Below are 17,659 nucleotides of genomic sequence, written 5' to 3' on the forward strand. Positions count from 1 at the left end.
CGGGGATAATCTTTGGTTATTATCTCATCTAGGTGTGTGGCATTAAGAAGTAATGGCAAAAACTGGTGGAATCGATGTCAGAATAGTATGTTCAAGTAAGATGGTGTGTCTTTCTGCGGACTGGGTACTCTGGAACTTTGCATGTTGATGATCGTGCTGGTATAGTTTAAAGCAGGATCATTATCCGAATCGAATTAAGATGCTATTGTAACAAAAAAATGTTGAATGTATATGATTTACACATAAGAACGGGAGAAAGTCAGGAACAATTTAACTTATTGTTTTAACTGAAAAACATAATTAGTTGTAAACTATTGTAAAAACATTTGATATAGTTGCTGTACACTGAAACCACAAATACACAAGCATGATCGAACACCAAAACATCAAATAGAAACACAATCATTTTTTTGCCGTTTATGTACCAATTATCTGATTCAATGCTTGCGCATCAACATAAATATCAACACGGAAAATGGAAACAAAAAAACAAAACTGAATTATAATAAATATTTCTTTAAATCAATGTACATAAAATAAAATGCAATATCTTTTATACAAATGATATATATACATATCTATTTACACATATAAACATACATAGTACATTTTTCACAAATATAATTTTTACTTTCTCAACAAATTAAAAGAGTTCTAACTTTTTATTCTTATTTTGTGTTTATTTTACAATTTAAAGCAAGGGAATCCATATAAAAGATGCTTCAAGCTGAATGACGAACAGGCGCAGATCCAGCCATATGAAATGGGAAAAAGGGGGTTCCAACCGGCGGAAAACCATAAAGCATTGACAATTAAAAAAAGCGACTAAAATGGGCTCCTCTGGATCGCCAAGGAAGGGATTGCGTAGACAGAAGGGAAAGTTGATTTATGCTGAATGACGGCTCAATGTTGTGTTGTGTGTTACTATGATATCAATTCTTAAAACAGAAGAGAGAAACATCTAATGTGTAAAATGGTCGTTATAAAGAATCAAATGTGTAGAGGACTGGTATAAATATTTCATTGACTTATTTCTAAGAAATGGTACTCAATACTTTATCAAAGTCGCTGAAGCTTTAATTAAAATGAAGGTCACAGTGATCATCTTACAGTTAGTGGAAAGTGTTAAACTATAACATTATTTGGGTTATGCTTACATTTCTTATAAAAAATACGAGGATTTAATGGTGAAATATTCCTGATATTATTACCATATAATTCAGAGCAATGGGTCGTTACTAGAAACTTGTAAACAATCGTCGTATGAACGGACAAAGATAGATTTTTTAAGAGTTAAAAAAAAAAAAAAGAAACAAGTGAGGTACGGAATGATATCTAAAGCTATAAACAATTCAGTTGATATGATAAATGAGTTTGAAGCATTGATTCATTTGCTTGACATCTTTAAAAGTCCGCATACATAATCAAGTGTGACCTCGGATGCTTGTATCTACAATGGTAATACTGGAGGAAAACTTTGCCTTGCATTATAATACTCTTAATACTGTTAATTGTTCACATACAATGTTATTGTTACAATGTTGTACAATGATAATGAGTGTTTCTGTGTATAAAATATGGTAAATTGTGATTCTTTTCTTCAATAAAACAAAGTTGGATTTACATATTGGTAACATACGATTCTTCTGCTGCTTCGTCGTACGTGAAGTCTTCCAAAAACGGCTGTAATGGAACAACAGCTTTGCTTCTGGCTACTGCTATGGCGTCGTGCAGCTCCAGGAAAATATGATGTTGGGGTATTTTTTCAAATGTTCCAGCATGTTCCATAGTATCCCGAACACTGGCTGCAACACCGGCCAGGAAAAGTTTAATGTTCACATGCTCATATTCGGAGGAAATGTGTCCTAAAACATTTGCTCCTGAACTATCCATATAGTTAACCGTTGAACAGTCTATGATGATATGATGTGTTCTGCGCATACGTCTAATTTTGTCGTCTGTTACAAATTCTTCTCCATCTTCTGGGTCGACTTCGTCGTCATCATCACAAATACTTGTTAAGTTAGAAGCTATGCTTAGTGGTCTTTTTAACCCACCATAAGGTTTTTGAACTCCGTTGTTTTGCAAGTTTACTTCATCCATGGCAAAGGCAGGGTTGTCTCCCGTCACTAGCGCCAACTGGGAGCTACTCTTTTTCACATTGCCGTTAGTTGCAACGCCTGTTTCAGATGTTTTGGACACCTTGCGACCATCACCTGTGATAGGAATTATCGAAACTTCAGATAATGCATTCAAGTCTTTCTTTGGGGGTTCAATTCCAAGTTTTTTCATACGTTTTTCTTCGCGTTCCTGGTTCTTTTCTTGCTTTTTCAAAAATTTAAGTAGCTTTCTTGGGTTTACGGTCGCTTTATATAAGTTGTTTCTAAATATTTCGGCATTTGCGAAATACAAATTGGACTGAAATCTGAATATCTTAACGCCATTTGATTCGATGGAATCCTTGTACCTCTTGTGTTCGACAAAAGCGCTCTCTTTCATTGTTCTGCCAACACGGAAACCGCGTGAGAACTGGGTTTGAAATACGACTGTTATCAATGAAACGATGACACCGATTCCAAGTCCAAAGTCGATGTCAAGGAATACAACACTGACAATAGTGAAAAACCAAATAACAAAATCAAATTTATTGATTCTCCAAAATTTTCTGCAGTCAGCCATCTGGATAAAGAGTCCCTTTAGTGCGACAACAATAATAGCTGCAAGGGCGGCTTTTGGTAGAGGTTCAAACAATACACTCATAGCCATGATGACAAGAAGCATAAGGATTGTTACAAATACACCAGCTAAAGTTGACTTGGTGCCCATATTTGAAGCGATCATGGACCTTGGTGGGGCAACAGCTGATGGAAAACATTTCAAAAAGGAGCTGGCAAAGTTACACATACCATAAGCGATCAACTCCTGGCTGTCGTCGATTTCATAGTTGTGCTTCTTGGCACAAATCTTTGCCATGGCAATTGTGTTTGCAAAAATCAATATAGCCAAAACAAAACAGTCAACAAAGTAATCTTGAAATCCAGTTAAATCCGGTATGACTGGTGGTGGAATGGTACCGGGTATTTCTCCAACAACGGCAACTTCTTCAGCTAAATTTGCACCATAGGAAATGGCTGTTGCTAGTATGACAACCAAAAGTTCAACAGGAATCGGAATCGGAAGTTTGTGCTTGAACTTTTCATTTATGAATTCCTTGAAAAACAGTAAAATCGCAATACTGACGAGTGCCACAAGTGGTGTTTGCCAAGATAAGCTTGTTATGTTGGAAAATATTTCTTGGTATGTGTATATGATTTTGAAAGCGCCACCAAATCTTTTAACATTGATACCAAGTAATGCAGGCAGCTGACTGGTTGCAATATGGACAGCAGCACCGGACGTAAACGCGTTGAAAAATGATTCGGACAGGTATGCAGTTATAAATCCGAGTCTGAGAAACCCCATGAACAACAAGATAAGCCCACTAAGCATGGCTACACATAGCGAGATGTTTTCCTTGTAATCCATAAATTCCGGTATGTCCTCCCAGGTCGTAAAATTGGTAGTGGCATTATTAAATTCAAACGTTGCTTTAAAGTTTTCAGCTTGTCGATCGACCACACTTGCAGTAACGATGCAAATAACAGCACTCGTTCCCATTGACACGTGAGCAGACGTTCCAAAGATAACATAAAGCAAAACTGGCCAGACAGATGTATACAGGCCATTCTCAACTTTGACAGACGTTAACAGTCCAAAAGCCAAGGCCTGAGGTATATGCAGAATCCCGATTGTAATTCCCGACACAATGTCAGTTACAATGCTCTCTTTGATGTTATAGTATCGTAGGACTTTGATAATAGGTAGGTAGGTTGAAATAATTTTCCATAGTCTTTTCTTCGAGCAAAATAAATTATTTTTCAATGTAGTGGCCAATGAAGGATCCTCTTCTATGTCCTCTTTTAGATGAATTTCATCAAATGCAACTTGCGTAAAGGGTTGTCTTTTCACAAAAATTGTACTTTCTTCTCCAAATGCCCCAGATGGGGCTGAGAATCGTCTCCCTTTAGTTGGACCAACTCCTCCTCCCGGCGCCACCGCCATTCCATCCACCACTGACATAGATCGACTCATACTCGGACTTTCAGACACCTAAAAACAAGTATTGTGTGGTAAGTATCTGTGTTTCATACAAAAAGATAGAACGCTAAAAGAATTAACTCTATAAAACTGTTTAACATTGTATACCTTTCATGCATATCATTAAAATTATATGTCATTTTAAGCAATATACATTTTTCACGTAAAACAAAAATGCCTGTCAAGTTATTCATACGCGACGATAATTTTTCGGTCATTGGGTTAATATCTTTCAACTTTTGACGTTTTTTTTTAAATGAAGCAATACATACGAATTCAAACTTCTTGACTTGTATTAAAGCGCTCGCAAAACATTCCTTCTAAACTCATAAGCCTGTTTTGCTTTTGAACATACATCTTGATCAGTTTAATTCATTAAATATTCTATTGCCTTACGAAAATATTCGAAATTGGCAAATTATCAAGTAGCTTTAAACTCTTACTATTTAGAAATAGTTTTTACTTTAACCTTACACGTGATAACAGGTATGAAAATAGAAAGTACATGTATACATACATTCATATTAGATATAACATGTATATACCTGATTCATATTATATTTTTCTTGTCTTGTCTTACCTATTTCTCCGTGGTTGAATATTGAGAAAATGAGATACAAAATTTCCTAGAACTCAACTACTTTTTTTGCTCCCTAATAATTTTAAACAAGGATTTTTATTAATTGTTTGGTGTAAAACATTTGTTTCAAATGAATACACGGAGAGGTGATGAATCACCAGTGTAATTTGTTTCTAAAGACATTTGACAAATAAAATAAATATACTGTTATTTGCAAATAATTAAATAATCAAGGTTTTGACTTACCAAGAGGTGTTAATTTAGTTTTTAACACAGTACCATAAAAACAAAAATGCAATCTCTATCGCAAGACTGACAAAGCTAAATAATCTTCCTAAGATTGTTCACAACGATATAAATCCAATGATGACAACTTTGAATATCATTAATTAACAACCATGGACATGGACTTGACTGTTTTATGTGACAATAGATGTCGTTTTTTATATCGAGGCGTCAAGACCACGCCCCCTGCAAGACCTGTCATCCACACTTATGGATAAATTAAGAAAATGAAATAAATGTATGTTGATGCAAATTACCTAGATTATTGTATATCTGAAGTTACACGGTTTGGACAGGAAATACGATGTATGATAAATGTTTATACAAAAAACATTAATATTTTTATTTTTGAATATTTTCTAGAAAACATTTGTGTGGGAAAAAAACGTTTCCTTATACAAAAAGACTTACATTATTTAAAATACGCATCTGTGCAGAGTAAATAATTACAAATGTGGGTGTAACATTATCTTTTTCACGATAATTTTGTGTTTCAGGTGACTGACAATATTGTCCTTATAAACATACATTGTAGGATTGGCTATGAGTAGACTTTAGATAAAACGAAATAAATGTTAATGAAAATAAATCATTGTTCTAATTTCAGTTCGTATTAAATTACGGTAAATATTAACACATATGTATGAATCGAATTAGTTAAATGTCATACAAGTATTCTGAGACAGTATATGGCTATGTGTTCTTCGCTACGACAAGGTTGTCAACTATTTCATCTATCATTATTAGGAAGGTATTTAAGTAGATACAACTACTGAAAGCATATTTTTAGAGAATAATATATTGACAAAAAAAGACCGAAGAGAACCATAAAATAAAGGCTCTTAAATTAATTGCAAGTCATCCCATTGTAGTCCTACAACAGTAACCGAAGACCCCTCATCAGTATCTAATTTTGTTGTGACAATTTGATTTTTTTTTTATTTACAATTTTCCCTTCAAGCTTATGTATAGTAAACCTGTATGTTCTATTTTAAGCCATGACGGCAATGTTGGTTAGAGGAGAGGGTCATCTGATACCCTATTTAAAATTGTCGCTAAATTTAATTCTACTTAAGTGAAGATTTTAGTGTGACTATAAAGATTACAAAACAAGAATGTGTCCATAGTACACGGATGCTCTACTCGCACTATCATTTTCTATGTTCCGTGGACCGTGAAATTGGGGTCAAAACTTTAATTTGGAATTAAAATTAGAAAGATCATATCATAGGGAACATGTGTACTAAGTTTCAAGTTGATGTAACTTTAACTTCATCAAAAACTACCTTGACCAAAAACTTTAACCTGAACTTCGCACTATCATTTTCTATGTTCAGTGGACCATGAAATTGGGGTCAAAACTATAATTTGGCATTAAAATTAGAAAGATCATATCATGGGGAACAAGTGTACTAAGTTTCAAGTTGATTGGACTTCAACTTCTTCAAAAACTACTTTGACCAAAAACTTTAACCTGAAGCGGACGGACGAACGGAGGCACAGACGTACGGGCGGTCGGACGAACGGAGGCACAGACCAGAAAACATAATGCCCCTCTACTATCGTAGGTGGGGCATAAAAATACGAAAACATTACCATAAAGGGCAATAACTCTTCAAGGTCAATTGACTTCTTTGTAGTCTGAGTGTAGATAGTACTTAATTGAACATTATTGCTGTTTCACTTAATCTCCTTTTATAATAATCAGTGGCGGGTCCAGAACTTTTCAAGGGAGGAGGTGGGCGGGGGCCGCTGACTGACCGAAACGATGGAGGCTCCAGTAATGCTTTAATGATTTCCTATATAATCAACTATTTTCTTTGCAATAAAAAAGGGGGGCTTGATCCTCCTATGATAATATTTAAGACCATAAGAAAAAACAGAAAATACATTCTTTAAAATGACCAATTCAGGGGCAGTAACCCAATTAAGGTTTGTCCGATTCGTCTGAAAATTTCAGGACAGATAGGTCTCAATCTGATAAATATTTTACCTCTGTCAGACTTGCCTTTATATGCGTTAGTTTCAGAGATATAAACCAATAACTATATTTTACCCATATTTCTATTTTTAGCCATTTCAGTCATGTTAATTAACGCACCAAATGTGACTAGGGAATAGAAATATGGTCACTTGGTTACCTCCGACCGGCAGTAAAACGCTTGCCGAAGTGGGGCGTTCGTTTGGCTGTGCGGAATGTATCAAGTTTGTAGCCACGTCCGGTCAGAATAGGGACGTTAAATCCGATGCTTCGTGTAAAGAGAGTATCACGCTCTTTGCACGTGAAGAACCCTTGCAACAACTCGTTCAGGGATCCGTATGTGGCCTGTTGCAATGCAAAATTTCTGTCCCTATCCAATATACCCGCATTTTCTAGTGGCAGTCAAAATTTCCCCGACCATCATCCCTGATAGCCTCTATCATTACAAGCACTACCTAATGTATTTATTGCTAACTTGTTCTCGTCCTGAACATGCATAAAATATTAAACACTGGACGTTAAGCAACCAACAATAAATCAATCATTTTAATTGATAGATACCGGTCATCGGACACATTTTTTAAAAACTGATACCCTAATGATGATTGTGGCCAAGTTTGGTTATATTTGGTCCAGTAGTTTCAGGGAAGATTTTTGTTAAAGTTAACGGACGACGACGACAGGCGACGCACACCTAGTGATGAGATGAGATCCATAAGACAATAGTTCATACCAAAGGATGTTATTTAAACAAGGGGGCATATATATAAATGTAATTTCAAACGTTTCAAGAAACTGAATAATGTTGACATTAGTTTCTACTAGTTGGGCGTCCATAATCTGCTATATGTTTTTTGGCGTTTATACGAGTAATTGTTATTGAGCACAATAGGGCCTTCTCCATAAGACGTTATCCAATATACATTGTCGTGGCCATATACCTTCTTTTTTTCAGTGGAATTTATAAATGTATCTTGACTTTATTGTTGCGATAATATAACTCATTGATTGATTGTTGGGTGTTTTAGCGTCACTTCCGATTAGTTATTTTGTGGCACAGTATTTTAGTTGGTTCACTAGAAGGTCGGAGGAGAATGAGAAATAATCTTCAACGAGGTTTACTGAGCTTCAGGCTGGGTTTTATTGTCTATTGGTGTTTGTAATAATAGAAGAATGTTAAATAAGTGTTTGAAGTTTCCCGTTTTTATATAGATTAGACCGTTGGTTTTCCCGTTTAAATGTTTTCCCACTAGTAATATTTGGGGCCCTTTATAGCTTGCTGATTGGTGTGAGCTAATGCTCCGCGTTGAAGGCCTTACCTTGACCTATAATGGTTTACTTTTATAAATTGTTACTTGAATGGAGAGTTGTCTCATTGGCACTCATACTACATCTTCCTATATCTATTGACGCTGAAAAAACCTTTAACCCTGAATAAACTGGAGATACAATATAAATGCGTCTTGGTATGATATTAAGATTGGAAAGCCTTCGTTTGGACTATCTTTTTATATTTTTTTTTGGAATAATTGCTTTTAAATTTGTGAATAAAAAAAAAATCCGTTTCGTCTTAAATGAATATAAACAAGAATGTGTCCCAAGTACACGGATGCCCCATCCGCACTATCATTTTCTATGTTCAGTGGACAGTGAAAATGAGATAAGAACTCTTAATTTGGTATTAAAATTAGAAATACCATATTATAAAGAACATGTGTAATAAGTTTCAAGTTGATTGGACTTCAACTTCATCAAAAACTACCTCGACCTACCACTTTAACCTGAAGTGGGACAGACGGAAAAACGAACGGACACAGAGACCAGAAAACATAATGCCCATAAATGGGACATAAAAAGAAGATGTGGTATAACTGCCAATTAATGTGACAACTCCCCACAAGAGACCAAATGACACAGAAGTTTTTATTTCCGCCATTTAGAGTTAGCTATCCTTATCCCTGTCCCTATCCAAATACCATCATTTGCTAGTGACTGTAAAAATTTTCATACCTTTATCCCGGATGGCCACTATTAGGATTTGTTTCCATCATAAAAGTTCAGCCCCGATTCGGTGCATTACGTTTGGGCGCATTAGCATTACATAAATTTTGTAAAAAAAAAAATCACTTTTTCCGTATTTTACTTATAAATGGACTTAGTTTTTCTTCCAGTTAACATTACATACAGTCTGCAGTTAAAGTTTATAAAACATTTATTAGATTCATAAACTATTCTGGATTTTTTAACCAAACTTGGAAGCTTCTTTCAATCAAAAGAAAGTATCGAGAGGGAAATTTTTATTGATGTTTTTCCACTTTTTTGTTGAGTCTGCGATTAACAGCAAAAGTAGGCGAGACACTGGGTTCCGTGGAACCCTTACGAATTTTTTAATTATTTGATTTTAAACAATAACAACTATTATAGTAAACAAGTTGATTGTTTGTTGTTAATTGTGCAGTGGCAAATCTTCCAGGGCGCATTACGTTTGCGTGCATTTGGGGATTAAAATGTTTTACGTTTGCGCGCAGCTTTTGTTTACAATTGCGAGTATTCATTTGACAGGTAAACCCACAAGGAGATTGAAGTTGGATTCTAGCAGGATAAGGGACGACATCAAAGGTTCAATGTAGGATAAAAAAAAACTTAATCCATATAGTTTTTTCACTGACCCCCCTACCCCCCTCTTCACTTAATTTGGGAAAAATTGATTGACCAATAAACATATATAAAATCAATGTCAATTAAAAATAACTTGCAGCAATTTTGACACCCACCCCCAAACTATTTGATTTAAGTTTTTTTTGTTTTTTTTTTTAATCTTGAATTGATTTTTTTATGTCGTCCCCAAGTCGGTTGCATTATATTCTATTAATACGGAGAAAAAAAATCATAATATACTAATGATTCTCCCTCCCCCCCCCCCCCCGATTTTTTTATAAAAAAAAACCAAAAAACCTTCAACTGTTCGTGCCTTGACAAAACTTTACAAACGAACTAAACTTATTTAGACATTATGCGCGATGTTTGTACCTCATTGGAAAATCGGTGTAGTTAGCAAGATGCAAGTCCAAAATATATAATTTTGTGATATCATATTCATTTCTATTGTACGTATTTTAAAAAATAATGTTTTTTAAAATAAAAATGAAAAAAATAATTGTTGAAACTATGTTTTATGCTGCACGAGACAAGCTTCATTAAAAAAAAACGGCTATTTTTTGGCTGTCCCGCGTAACATATTTCATTTATTGTAACCACTAAACTATGATTTTCGTCTAAACTATTTAATGTTTTGAAAAACTTTTTTTTCTCCATTATTTAACGGAAAGTTCCTTCAGTCTTTTACCCATTTTTTATGGCGTTATGATGACCTCATAGAAGAAAAAAGCGCTCCATACTACAAGGGCAAATCTGTCCCACGGGGAAAAAATTGGGATTCCAGATTTGAGAATCAAAACCATTTGTCTAAAATGGAAAAAGGTTAGTTTTGGTATTTACTACATCAATGTTAATTTGCTTAATTTTATGAATTTAAAGACAAATATCCTGAAAAATGATATATGGTTGTCGCACCGTAAAAACGAACTCAACTTTTTACGCCAATTGTTTGCTTATCAGTGCTCGTATAATTGTAGAATTTTATGATCATTCAAAATGTTATTTTTCTTAATTTTAAAAAAATCTAAAATACATCAATTTTCAATAAGTAGTTAAAAAGCACCGTCGATTTTGCGGAGTCTTACAAGAATGTCGCACTTGCTTAAAAACAACGTTTCAGTCGAAGTTTCGGTTTGAACGTTACGAAATATTCGCGACGTTTTGTTACGCTTGCATGTACGAACATCGCGCGTAACGTCTTACGAATTTAAAAGAGATCACTATCCGGGTTACTTGTTCACCCTGAAAAATTCGCAATGAAGTTACATGTATGCTCTAAGTTATAACAGAATTTATCATGAACACTTTATATTTTGTCTTAGAATTCAATATTAACAATATATAATTAAAATATATTTTCAAAGTTAATGATTTTTTGTCATATCTAATATGAAAATTATAGTCATTTATATTTTGATATTATTTATAGTTTATTATATTCCCTTTTTAACCTGAGTTTACCAGGTTGGGAACAAACCCTCTTTATGGTGATTATACCTGTATAGAGGGATAAAATTATCGTATAGAGGGGTATTTTTGTTTAGCCTGGATTTAAATCAAAATAGGGCAGAATGGCATTTTCTACTTCTTATGGCAGTAACCTGCAACAGTTGCACAAATTGATATACTTAATTTAATATACACGTGCCCAGTTTGCTGCTTATTTGACTAAATATACAATCTATTGTTCATCATGATTGAAAGCTGTGATGATCAGGTAAATTCCACTCACTTATGCCTCACTGAACACAATTTCTGTTGTTAGATTTAACATGAAATTTAAAGGTCAACTATTCCTTTATTGTTGATCAGGTGTTCAGATAGGTATACAAAAGACTGCAAGTTTTGTCCCTTTAGCAGAAAACTGGTTATTCCAATTTATAGTAAAGTGCATATGTTGATGCATATTATGCTAGAGATTATAGCGAATATAACTAGAAAATGCCATTCTGCCCTAATTTGCTTTAAATCCAGTGTAAACAAAAATACCCCTTTATAAAGGGATTATAATCTTATCCCTCTAAAGAAGGAGTATCCCTCTATACAGGTATAATCACCATACAGGTGGTTTGTTCCCAACCTGTTTACCTGTAAGATAAATGCGCGCAAATGTAATCAAAAGCTGCGCGCAAACGTAAAACATTTTAATCCCCAAATGCACGCAAACGTAATGCGCCCTGGAAGATTTGCCACTGCACAATTAACAACAAACAATCAACTTGTTTACTATAATAGTTGTTATTGTTTAAAATCAAATAATTAAAAAATTCGTAAGGGTTCCACGGAACCCAGTGTCTCGCCTACTTTTGCTGTTAATCGCAGACTCAACAAAAATGAGGAAAAACATCAATAAAAATTTCCCTCTCGATACTGTCTTTTAATTGAAAGAAGCTTCCAAGTTTGGCAAAAAATCCAGGATAGTTTATGAATCTAATAAATGTTTTATAAACTTTAACTGCAGACTGTATGTAATGTTAACTGGAAGAAAAACTAAGTCCATTTATAAGTAAAATACAGAAAAAGTGATTTTTTTTTTACAAAATTTACTTCTGAACAATATCTTATGATCAGAAACAAGCTTTTGTCTAAGTTTGGTAGAATCCAGGATAGTTTAAGAACATTATAAAAATTTTAAAAACTTAAACCACAGAGTGAATGTTTTGTTTCTGGCAAAAAACTAAGTCCATTTATAAGTAAAATACGGAAAAGTGGAAATTTATTTTTACAAAATTGTCTTCTTGATACTATATTATGATTATCAACAAGCTTCTGTCCAAGTTTGGTACAAATCAAGGATAGTTTATGAAAGTTATTAAAATTTTAAAAACTTTAACCACAGAGTGAATGTAATGTTTCCTCGCAGAAAAATTAAGTCCATTTATAAGTAAAATACGGAAAAAATGGAATTTTATTTTTACAAAATTTACTTCTGGATACTTTCTTATGATCATAAACAAGCTTCTGTCCAAGTTTGGTAGAAATTCAGTATAGTTTAAAAAAGTTATTAAAATTTCAAAAACTTTAACCACAGAGTGAATATTTGTGGACGCCGCCGAAGACGACGACGACGGAATGTAGGATCGCTTAGTCTCGCTTTTTCGACTAAAGTCGAAGGCTCGACAAAAAGCGTTCTAAATAAAGTTTAAGTTTTTATGTTTACCTAACTATAAACAGGTTGGGACCCCCTCCCCCAAAGGGACTGTCCCTCAGATAAGGGGTTAATTTGCTGTTGAAGAAAAGAAAAAAAGAAAAAAATTGTCTTTTTCTCTTAAAAAAAAAAGATAAACTTCATTATGTTTGGATTTTTTTTAAAACAGGGGTCCTTTTTTTCTTCAAATCAAAGAAGTCCAAAAAATTTTCCCAAAATTCATCTAGTAAAATTGAGAATGGAAATGGGGAATGTGTCAAAGAGACAACAACCCGACCATAGAGCAGACAACAGCAGAAGGTCACCAACAGGTCTTCAATGCAACGAGAAATTCTCGCACCCGGAGGCGTCCTTCAGCTGGCCCCTAAACAAATATATACTAGTTCAGTGATAATGAACGCCATACTAAACTCCAAATTGTACACAAGAAACTAAAAGTTAAAATAATACAAGACTAACAAAGGCCAGAGGCTCCTGACTTGGGACAGGCGCAAAAATGCGGCGGGGTTAAACATGTTTGTGACATCTCAATCCTTCCCCTATACCTCTAGCCAATGCAGAAAAGTAAACGCATAACAATACGCACATTAAAATTCAGTTCAATAGAAGTCTGAGTCTGAAGTCAGAAGATGTAACGAAAGAAAATAAACAAAATGACAATAATACATAAATAACATCTTCTGTGACCTTCTGCTGTTGTCTGCTCTATGGTCGGGTTGTTGTCTCTTTGGCACATTCCCCATTTCCATTCTCAATTTTATTCCGTTAATGATATATATATATCAAGATCGAGGAAAGGGCAGTGGTCATTGTTAGTATTAGCTTTATTTAAAGTAAGTTCAACAGGATAAATTTCTTTAGTATACATACTGAAGTCGTCATTATTGAGAGCCAAAATATCATCCAAATATCTAAAAGTATTATTAAATTTGTGTATCAGATGTTGTTTCGATGGGTCTTTGCTGATTTTTGTCATAAATTGTAACTCATAGCAATACAAAAACAGGTCCGCAATAAGTGATGCACAGTTAGTCCTCATTGGAATTCCGATAACCTGGCGATATACGGAATCTCCAAACAAAAATGTTATCTAGTAAAAATTCAAGGGCAGATATAGTATCAAAGCATGTCCAATTGACAAAGTTTTTTTGTTTATTGCTACTAAAAAATGACCTAAAAGAGTTTGAACATATATATTCACATTCTGACTTTTTAAATGCCCATTTAATTAGGTGTGTGAATTTTTTCTTAATGAGAATGTGAGGCAATGTGGTATATAGGGTAGAAAAATTAAAACTTTGAACAGATTCAAAATCACCAGTATAAGCATGCAATTTATCAAGTACTTCAAACGAGTTTTTGACACTCAAAAAGTAATTAATTCCACTACTTTCGAAGGCCTTATTTGAACAATTTATTATCAGGTTTTTGATTGTACCAAGTGTACTGGTAAGAATAGATAATTTAGTAATGGAACAATGGCTTTAAGACGAAATAAATCTATATTTGTAAGGTGTTTTGTTGATAACATACCAGATACACGTATTGTTCTTTAGGAAAAGTTTCTGAAAATAATGTATATATGTGACGTTTTGTACTTAAATAATATTTTTTTATCACTTGAAATTCAACCCCCCATAACATGGATAGTCGTTACTTTGAGGGGTTGTCTCTCACTTGAGGGATTGTTCCTCACTTGAGGGATTGTTCACAACCCTGATAAATAAGAAAAAATATATTTGTTTAGACTTATGATCGTGATTTGATATCATTATATTTATAATGAAAGGTTGTAGTTTTGTAATGTACAATGAGAACAAATGGGGCATCTTTAAAACATCTAGGGAAAAGAAATAAAGTCTAAATTTCACCTATTCTTACACAGTCTAAGAAAACACTTCATTAAAAAGACAGAAATTATAATCAAAGACGGTATTGAATAAAACTTTATAAAACCAACCACAATATTTTTTTTGACGGAATTTAAATGGGGGGTGGGGGGGGGGAATTAAAAGAACTACGAAAATCGATAGCGACTGAAGTAACGAAATCACACAACAATTATGTTGACAATAGGATAGGAGCTAAATGTCAAAGAAAATAGCAAACAGTTTTGAAATACGTAACAGCTAAAACAAGAAGAGATTATAAAGAGTACATGTCACTCATCTAGGTATTTACGGGTATGGATAGTTAACTGCACATTGCTAGAAAACAAAGAAATATCGATACTATACGGATATGGATAGTTAACTGCACATTGCTAGAAAACAAAGAAATGTCGATGTCATCGTCAAATACGTTAGTTAATAAAGTAATACAAATAGACAGGAAATACTACAAAAAAAAAAAAAAAAAAAAAAAAAACATTGATTAACAAAATTAATACTTGTTAAATCTACATGTACATACCATCATGATTAATATAAAAAATCTAGATAGGTCTCTTCCGTCAGTGCTGTTTGTGTAGTATGATACATTGAAATCTCAATTTCAAAATGATGTGAAAAAATATTACATTTCTTAGTCTACATAAGATTCAAGCTTCAGTAGATACGAGTTGTTAATCCTCTAAACACTGTTCACCCAGATTTATAAATAGAAAATAGTTACGATGCGTTCGTGTAAAAAATGGAGGTTTATATTTTGATTGGTTATTGCTTTTTAAAAGAATTATCACAACCCATTTATTTTATCAACATTCATAAGTTAACATACAAACGATGTTAAAAGAATTAATGTTTTATTTCTACTGATTTTCAATTTTTCTCAACCTTTTCCGCCGCTCTGGTTACGTTCAGAATCAAACAATGTATTTTTGTAATGTCCAAAACAACAGCCAAAAATGAAGGGACGTGGCCGAAGATTTTCTGATAAAATACGAGAGTTACATATGTTTTTTTCTGTTTAAATGGTTTTACACTAGTCATTTTTGGGGCCTTCTATCGCTTTCTGTCCGATGTGAGCCAAGGCTCTGTGCTGAAGACCGTACTTTGACCTATAATGGTTTGCTTTTGCAAATTGTGACTTGGATGGAGAGTTGTCTCATTGGCACTAATACCAGATCTTTTGAGATCTATATACTTTGCTTTAAAGAGGTAGGACAAATTTCGCTGTAATTGTATCACTCACTGGTTCATAATCCTTCTTGAGTATATATTATATACCATCAACTGAAAATATGTTTTTTTATAAACAATTTTGCATATTACATGAAATAAAAATGCTAATTAACACTATATGATGCTGTTGAAATCATTTCGAGACACAAAATTGCAAATTTTGCATGTTTTTGTAAAAATTGAAGGACACCAAAATAAATTTGCAATCATACCACATCTTCTTTTTTTATATTGACTAATGTGTATCGGAAGGACAGTAAGCATCTGTTTAAAAAAAAGTCATACTACTGTTCTAGAACATTAAAATAAACACATCGGGCGGTGAAACATTAAAATAAACACATCGGGCGGTGAAACATTAAAATAAACACATCGGGCGGTGAAACATTAAAATAAACACATCGGGCTTTCTATCCTTTTCTTTTTTCTTTTTAATTATGTTTTAAAAGATGGAAAAACATTTCAGCTGGTTTTCTGACTCTTATATTATAGACTCAGTCAAGTTTATTCATAAAAAAATAATCAAGCTACATTTAATATGTTCTGGTTTTTTTTTTTGCTGTAAAATAAAGGTCGATGTTGGATAAAGTTATTCCAAGTATTTATTCTCCTCTGTCAATTTCCAGTCCGTTTATAAATACATGTGTAAAAAAAATGTTGAATTATAATTCACGTCTAAATGAAATACTATTTCAAGCTATAAACATAAAGGCGTTGTGGAACATTCGTCAAATTAGGAAGCAAATAAATTAAAAAAAAAATAATTAGGTATGCGCAAAGCGTACATTTATATATGTAGATATTTAAAGACATACGTTATATTTTTAGCACACAAACATTCTTTATTTAGACAATTTGCTCTAATATTAAGTAGGCAGACAGTGTCTAGTGTGATTTACTACCCATTGATCGATGTTTTATTACCTAAGGTGGACAGATCAAGATAGAGTACACAATTTTGTGTAAAATAGATTATTTGCACTTGCACTTATCTAACCTTTTTGTTCATAACAACCTTGTACTTGCTTGAAGTCCAGAGGGGGTATTATTTAGCATATTTTGCTTGTGATTTCTTGAATATTAATATTTCATAAATCCTTAATTTTATTGAAAAATTATTGTTTGTTTCAAGATTATACTGGTTCGCTAAAATCTGGAGCAACGAAAACGGTGCATGAGTTGTCAATTGTTTATTACTTGAATAAATTAAATTATTCAGAGGCGGATTTAGGGTGGGGGGGGGGGCAGGGGGCCGGGCTCCCCCTTTTTGGGAAAAGATTTGGTTGCTTATATAGGGAATCACTGAAGCGTGACTGGAGCGGGCCCCCTCTTAGGTCAGTCAGTGGGCCCCCACTTTTAAAAATTTCTGGATCCGCCACTGTTAACAGCTTTATATAAAGATGAGATGTGGTATTGTTGCCAATGAGACAATTCTACACCAGAATAGATTAAATTATTAACAGCTTTATATAAAGATGAGATGTGGTATTGTTGCCAATGAGACAATTCTACACCAGAGACCAAAACGCATAGAAGTTAACAACTATAGGTCACTGCAAGGGCTTCAACAGTAAGCATACTAGTAACCTATACCCTCGCCTATACCACGTAGTTAGCTATTAAAGGTCCGAAATGACAAATAAAACTCAATTCAAACAACAAAAAATAACGGTCTGAGTCATGGAAAAAAAAAACAATAAACGAAACATAAATATGATCGACAACCTCCGAATTGCAGGCTCCGGACT

At 33.7% G+C, this 17,659-nt stretch overlaps 1 protein-coding gene across 2 annotated transcripts; it reads right to left on the reverse strand.

The window, feature by feature from the left end:
- Window positions 1-500: 500 nt before the first annotated feature.
- LOC143082579 (prestin-like) lies at window positions 501-15,352 on the reverse strand. 2 transcript variants are annotated; one of them, XM_076258315.1, is made up of 2 exons: window positions 15,202-15,352; window positions 501-4,149 (listed from the first exon to the last, which is right to left on the reverse strand). In XM_076258315.1, exons 1-2 carry the CDS (start codon window positions 15,205-15,207, stop codon window positions 1,621-1,623), a joined length of 2,535 nt encoding a protein of 844 aa, XP_076114430.1. In that variant the 5' UTR covers window positions 15,208-15,352; the 3' UTR covers window positions 501-1,620. The 2 variants fall into 2 exon arrangements, with proteins under 2 accessions (XP_076114430.1, XP_076114431.1); XM_076258316.1 differs by lacking the exon at window positions 15,202-15,352 and adding an exon at window positions 4,964-5,115.
- Between the last annotated feature and the right edge of the window lie 2,307 nt (window positions 15,353-17,659).

This window comes from Mytilus galloprovincialis, chromosome 7 (genome assembly GCF_965363235.1).
Source record: "Mytilus galloprovincialis chromosome 7, xbMytGall1.hap1.1, whole genome shotgun sequence".
Lineage (NCBI taxonomy): Eukaryota > Metazoa > Mollusca > Bivalvia > Mytilida > Mytilidae > Mytilus > Mytilus galloprovincialis.